This window comes from Austrofundulus limnaeus, unplaced genomic scaffold, assembly GCF_001266775.1.
Source record: "Austrofundulus limnaeus strain Quisiro unplaced genomic scaffold, Austrofundulus_limnaeus-1.0 Scaffold95, whole genome shotgun sequence".
Taxonomy (NCBI): Eukaryota; Metazoa; Chordata; class Actinopteri; order Cyprinodontiformes; family Rivulidae; genus Austrofundulus; species Austrofundulus limnaeus.
Window position 1 is genome coordinate 139,990 of NW_013952497.1, and position 6,768 is coordinate 146,757.

Here is a 6,768-nt window from a genome sequence, read left to right on the forward strand (position 1 = left end):
AAAAAAAATCCAGGGACGCTAAATCAACTAGGTAAAATTAGAGGCTTTAAAATCTGTCATTTAAAWMWGAGAAGTCTTGTACCTAAACTGGATGAATTCAAAGTAATACTTGCTCAGACACAAGCACATGTTATGGCTGTATCAGAATCATGCCTGACTCCTGCTATACCAAATCCTTTTCTTTCAGTTGAAAATTATTCATTGTATCGTAGAGACCGTACTGATAGGCTTGGAGGTGGTGTTGCAGTTTATGTTCACAAGAAATACTCACATTCTATAATAGAATTGTCAACTGAGTCTGAATCTCTGCAATTAGAAATCAAGCTTACAAATCACCTTTCAGCAACGGTTGTTTACATATAAAACTCCAAGTGTTAATTCAACTAAATATTTAGCGCAGCTCACTGACATTATATATTTAAGGGATTGCCCACCCCTAGTCTAGTCTTTAAACCTGATCAAATAATGCATCTGACCAGTGGCATCACTAGGCCTATTTTAGGGGGGCTGGAACCCCCCCTAAAATATTTTAAAGCCCCCCTAAGTTATTTTGGTGTAAAAAATAATTTTAGGGCAAGGTAGAGATCCTCTTTGGTGCATCGTTATCCAATCCATTCCACTTGTTCTTATAGAGTACTCCCCCACCACATGAAATCCAGTCCTCGTTTTTCCTGCAACCTTAATAGCAGCATGCTAGCAAGTTTACACACAGAGCCAGCTAAGTGCAGCATGAAGGCTCAATGAGCAGACCAGGAGAATGCTCAGTAACAAGTGGATATTCGAAATTTTTTCAAGAAAGTAAGCATTAATCATGACTGCTGGTGGTAACCATAAACATAACGCAGCGGTCTGTCTATCCACTGTGTATCTACTGTATATATATATACACACACACACACGCACGCGCACATGCACACACACAGTACAAATATATAATATACAAAAATTCTGTGCATCTCCTGGGGGCTAAGCCCCCCTTTACCTTAAAACCTAGTGACACCCCTGCATCTGACACACATGACTAAATTCACATTCAGCTCAAAACAAACGGACACTGACTGACACTGAAACATGTTGTCTCAGTGTACATCATTGTGAGTTAGGTTTTTTGGACCATCCCAATATTTTGCAGCAAGTAAATTTATCAAAGTACATCTGTGACATTAGATCTGTTTGGTTGCATACATGCAAAGCTTTTGAAAATCTTCAGAGAAGATTGGTTTTTACAGTTTCATTCAACCCATTGTTTCTTTGTGCTTTAAACAGGCAGTAGCTGGGTGGTTGGTGTGGCATTTGCCCAATTTCAAAGTTGTCAAATCCATCACTAGAGCCAACATTATTACTGGTCTTATGTCAATGGGATTATGTTTCCTAATACCAGTAGCACCAGGTGTGACAATGATGTTGTAACACGACTCTGCTGTATGGAGAACAACAGCACGTGTTCCAGTAGATCTTGATGGATGAAGCATGGAGCTGGTGCCAAGGCTGGCATGGTTGATTCACTCCTGTGTGCTCAAGTGGCTTTGGTTTCAAAAAGTAAAATTCTGAGAAATCACTTTGGAGAAATTGGACTGACAAGCTAATAGCTACAAGCAGCTGCACTAGACTAAAGTGGATTGCTGCCTTAAAAACTCTCCAATCTCAGGAATTTTATGGTAGTTTAGGGTGAGTCAAAAGCCCCAGGACACCATTTTTTATTTTGATCCAATAAGCTTCTGAGATGGCAGCTATTTTCTGGATGTAGCCTAAAAGATACCCAATAATGCAATTTCAGACATGTCATTTTCTCTTTCTTTCTGAAATTAAAGGGTGTCCGTTGTCTACTTTACATTGCTATTAATTTTATATGCATGTACTGTTGGCAGAAATATCACTTTCCTGCAGGAAGTTCATGCAAATGGATGCTTTTGCAAATAATCACAAAGTTCTATATGAATGGTTGTGTAATTCCAAATTTAAAGTTTATGAAATATTTTCATCAATCGTTGTGAAATTTGAGATTAAATTGAATTAAAACGGCAGCATTCCCCTTTGTCTCACTCACAGCAGCTGTTTTTCATGATTGCGTTGAGCTCCTTAAAGGAACTGGGATCCATACAGTTTTCGTCATCACCATCTCAGCAGAGCAGAAGACACCTCTTGCAAATGTGATAATTCAGTTTAGTTTATTTATACTGCACCAAGTTACAACAAATGTCTCAGGGCTCTCCACAAACAAACAATGAATCTGAGGAAGCCAGCAGCTTGTGTTGAATCACTTTGTTTCCCATCCTGAGCACATTGGCAGCAGTGGAAAAGCGAAACTTAATTTTTCAAAAATTTACACAATTTCTCCTAATTACAATCTTTCATAAAGCTATCTACAACAGGTAAGATATTATCTGTCCATAGGCTTTCTATCGAACGCTACTTCACAAAATTTGAACAGTTGCTTTAAGCTTGATATTTTTTTAACAAACCCGAACGATAAAAGGCATTGTCAGTGAGTGTTAGAACAATTTTACATGGGTACTGTTCTAATACAGTTATATACTGTAATATACTCTCTGCTTTATTCTACTCAGCATTAAATTTAGATTTTCATTATTAATAAACAATGGGATTTAATGGGTAATATAGGCCAACACTGGTGTTAAACAGGAGCAGGACAGTCCCTCAGGGCTGGAGACTGATCACTGACATAATTATTCTTCCCATAGAGTCAGATGAATTGAAAAGAGCTTTTATGTTCAAGTAAAATGTGTTTTAATGTTCTACAGGGAAACTACAAYCTTCCTGTAGTACAGCATCCTGTGTTTTACTATGCTGTTCAAAGTGAAAGACTTGCTGTACTTGTCCTATTTCTAACTCTCTGAACACTGGGTATTTGTCAGACATACAGAGAGTAATGATCATACAGGGATTCAGATTCCAAGCGGAGTATGTGGGGGCCAAATCAAAGACAGAAAAAGACCGTTAATTAGTCTCTGGGAACAAGAAAGAGGCTGATTGTAAAAGTTCAGAGAGGAAATGTGGTAAATGCTGAGACAGATAACTGATATAATCAAACTGAATCCATTTTTTTATTCCTCTTCTTCCTCTTGTCCTGCTTCTTGTCCTCTTCTCTCTGTTTGTCAAATCTTTTTTGTTTTTCACCTGCTCACATGATTTGCAGACGGTGACAGCAAAACCACAGGAATAAGGGAAAGCAACAAACAAACTGAACACTCACAGTTTGTTTGTGTGTAGTGAGCATGTATGAACTCTGTGTGTATGGATTGTGTGTCTATAAATACATCACAAACACACTCAGGCCTCACATAAACTCAGCTGACATTCCTGACGCCTGGCAGGATCAGTTTTTCCATCGACCCTGCTGGACTACAGACACAGCTGCCCCTCTGTCTGATTCAGTGTGTTCAGACATGTTGTGTGCGCGCACACACACAAACACACACATTTGCCTCGGCAATAATAGACTGCAAAGGTTTTATAAATATCAGAAAAAGGGGATCAAACTTTCAACACTTTTACCAAAAAATCAAACATTTTTAATTAATTTAGTGTAAATAATTCACTTATCTTTGCAGATTTTTTTTTTAGCATAAGACATTTAAAGAAATGAAACTGGTATCTCTTAAGCAAATGCAGTTCGCCTTGTTTTCCAAAGTTAAATGAGTTGTCGTCATCAGCAGTGGCGRCCATCTTGATTCAGGTTGACTACAAAGGTTAAACAGTTGCTGATGCACAATAAATGATTTCTTCCTGAGAGTTTTACTAAAATCTGCCTCTTGGTTTATGAGATTTAGCAAACAAACAGTAAAACGAACACACACGCAAACACACGGTCACCCGCCCTTTTTTTTGTTTTGCTGCAGTTTTATCAGGTCAAATCCAAAGGGCAACCAGTCAGTTTTTACCTGCAGCTGTACGTGGAGGAGAAAACAARGCGTAAGCACATTTCAAGAGTAAAAATTCCTTCAAGTATTTGTGTGTGCGCAGAAGAGTGACCGAGTATATCGGAGCTGAAATGTCCTGATATGGGAGTACGACATTCCTCCTGATTCCCACAATCCACTGGGGGACCAGGCATGATGTCACTGAACGCTCCCATGAGAAGTCCGGAGGTGTGTGTGTGTGTGTGTGTGTGTGTGTGTGTGTATGTGTGTGGGAGAGAACACACAACCTTCCATGTTTCATTTTACTGTTCACCTTGTTAAAAACAAGTCCTTCACACAGTGTGCATAATTTGCACACAGCACGCCGCTGGCTGTGTGTGRGATAGTGTGTTCTTCTTAGGTGTTTATTGTGGGCAAAACTCCAGGGTACACTTTGTTTAGAGTGTGGAAGAAGAGAGAAAAAAGCTGGGAAATGACAGACAGGAAGGCGTAAAAGGAGATAATATGTGGCGCGTTGGGATGTGATCGCACGTAGCTCTGCAACAAAGGTCTTTTGTCAGATAGAAATGATTAAAAAGTGTTTAAAAAAAGTCAGATAGTGAGAGAATTAACTGCTGGGAGAGAGATGAGAGAGGGGAAACTGGGAGTAGTGAAAGAGCCTGTGACGTAGGGRATACTGGGAGACAAAAGGAGGGATGATAAGGGGAAAAGTGGGAATGGGAGCGAGGATAAAGAGGGAGCTGGAAAGAAAAGGGTGAAAGGAAGGAGAAAGTAAGAGAAGCAGAGAGAGAGAGAGGCAGAGAAGAGGGAGAAGGAGAGGGAGGGATTAAAAAAATGTCCCAGATTCCCAGGCCGTTTAATAGGGAGCAAAAAGCAAACGGAGCTTATAATGTAGTCTGGCTGAGCAGGGGGCAAAGTGACAGCATGAGGGCTTGTTTCTGTGTGAGTGTGAGGGGGAGGAGAGGAGGGGAGCTATCTGCGAGGGAACGTCTGTTTCCATGTTTGTATGTGTGCTGAGAACATATGTGCACGGAGATGTACATGTAAGGAAATAAGCCTGTGTGCTGTTGAATGGACGCACTGCAGCCTGCAGACCGGACACGTTGCAGACCCCACTGTCAGGGCCGTTGCTTCTCACKTTGGACTTTCTCAGACCTCTTCTTTTGTCTTCATGGGGAGTTTTATTTGAAGAGACCCATTCGTTCACACCCGGCTTTAATGGGACGCTCTCGCACCCCCCTCCTCAGCTCCATGTAAGGCGGTGTGGGCGAGGGGCCTACCTGGATTACTGYGAGCGTACATGTTCGTGGGACACACCAACAGGAGGAAGGAGAGGCTGACGGAAGAAAAAGTGACACAAAGGGAGCGGGAACATGTATCTGTACAAAGCRACGTGCCCTGACATCCCCAACCCCAAGCAGAAGAGCTCCAGGTGTCAGGGCGGAGGCGGGGTCCAGTCTCAAGGCCTGGGCCAGGGGAGACTGGTCAAGCAGGGGCCAGCGGGGCCGGGATCTCGGTCCTGTGCACCCCTGATGCTGTGGACGGCTAACAAACCGAACCGCGGAGTGCAACTCAAACAGCTGGAGGAGTTTCTCAACTTCCACTCGCTGTCGCTGCACGACACAGTGAGGAGCAGGACCGGCATGGTCTACAGGTAACTCCACCTGAGGGTCTTCCTGTGAGAAGTTTCCTTCTGGATGTTTCCTCTGGACTGTTTAGAAAGATGTGCTGAATTTTGTGGATGTTATAGGTTAATGGAACCTTAGTTGTTTGAGGGTAGTTTTGCTCAGCAGCTGATTTTAATGTAATTTATTTAACACAAATATTCACCCATTTACTGACAGGAAAACTAAATCTTTCAGTATGTTCGTGGAGAGTTCAAGACAAAATGAACACACTGAATTTTGCAAAGTAACTGCATCTTTTTTTAAATTTATAATTACAACTAGAACATTCCTGAAAACTGTTTGAACAGTGCCGGTGCATTTTATCTAACAATATTTATTTAACAGTAAGCCAAGAAAAACACCTACATTTTGATTTATGAAGTGTATAAGAAATGCAAAAAGGAGCAAAAATAAGAGAAATGCTGTCCAACCCCCCGCCTCCCCCCATACTTTAAATGATCATTCTGTGGAGCATGTCGGGAGTACAGCGCTCCACAGAGGTCTGGGTTTTCTTATTTGTTGAATCATTCAAATCCCGGTCAGTCTTTTTGTGCAGCTTTTTATATTGCAAATCTTGTCTGCATTATAGTAAATACTAAAATGTGTAATGCTGTATTATTGTAAAATACACTGCCTGGCCAAGAAAAAAATTACACACTCTAATATTTCGTTGGACCACCTTTAGCTTTGATTATGGCACTCATTCTCTGTGGCATTGTTTCATTAAGTTTCTGCAATGTCACAAGATTTATTTCCATCCAGTGTTACATTAATGTTTCACCAAGATCTTTCATTGATGATGGTAGAGTCTGACCTTCTGCAGCACATCCCAAAGATTCTCAATGGACTCTGTGGAGCCAATCCATGTGTGAAAATGATGTTTCATGCTCTCTGAACCACTCTTTCACAATAAGAGCCCAATGAATCCTGGCATTGTCATCTTGGAATATATGGCCACACCATCAGAGAAGAAACAATCCATTGATGGAATAACCTGCTCATTCAGTTTATTCAGGTCAGCTGAACTCATTCTTTGAGCACAAACTGTTGCTGAACCTATTGACCTGACCAGCTGCAGCAACACAACATCATAGACCTTAGTTAAAACCAGGTGGAGACATTTTTTGGCCAGGCAGAGGCAGTGTTATGGAAGCCCATTTCCGCCACCCTGATAAAAAAAATAAAACTTGTATCTCATAATTATGACTTAGCTATCTCAT

At 41.1% G+C, this 6,768-nt stretch overlaps 1 protein-coding gene across 2 annotated transcripts in view; it reads left to right on the plus strand.

The window, feature by feature from the left end:
- Positions 1-6,768, plus strand: part of kcnab1a (potassium voltage-gated channel subfamily A regulatory beta subunit 1a) — a 122,754-nt gene that overhangs the window by 5,877 nt on the left and 110,109 nt on the right. The window contains exon 1 of one of the 2 annotated variants that reach the window (XM_014012815.1): positions 4,819-5,535. The exons of the other annotated variant lie outside the window; for it this stretch is intronic. Coding sequence (XP_013868269.1) covers positions 5,255-5,535 — 281 coding nt within the window. The 5' untranslated portion in view covers positions 4,819-5,254. Of the gene's footprint in view, positions 1-4,818; positions 5,536-6,768 lie in introns of those variants that run through there. 2 annotated transcript variants of the gene reach the window in all.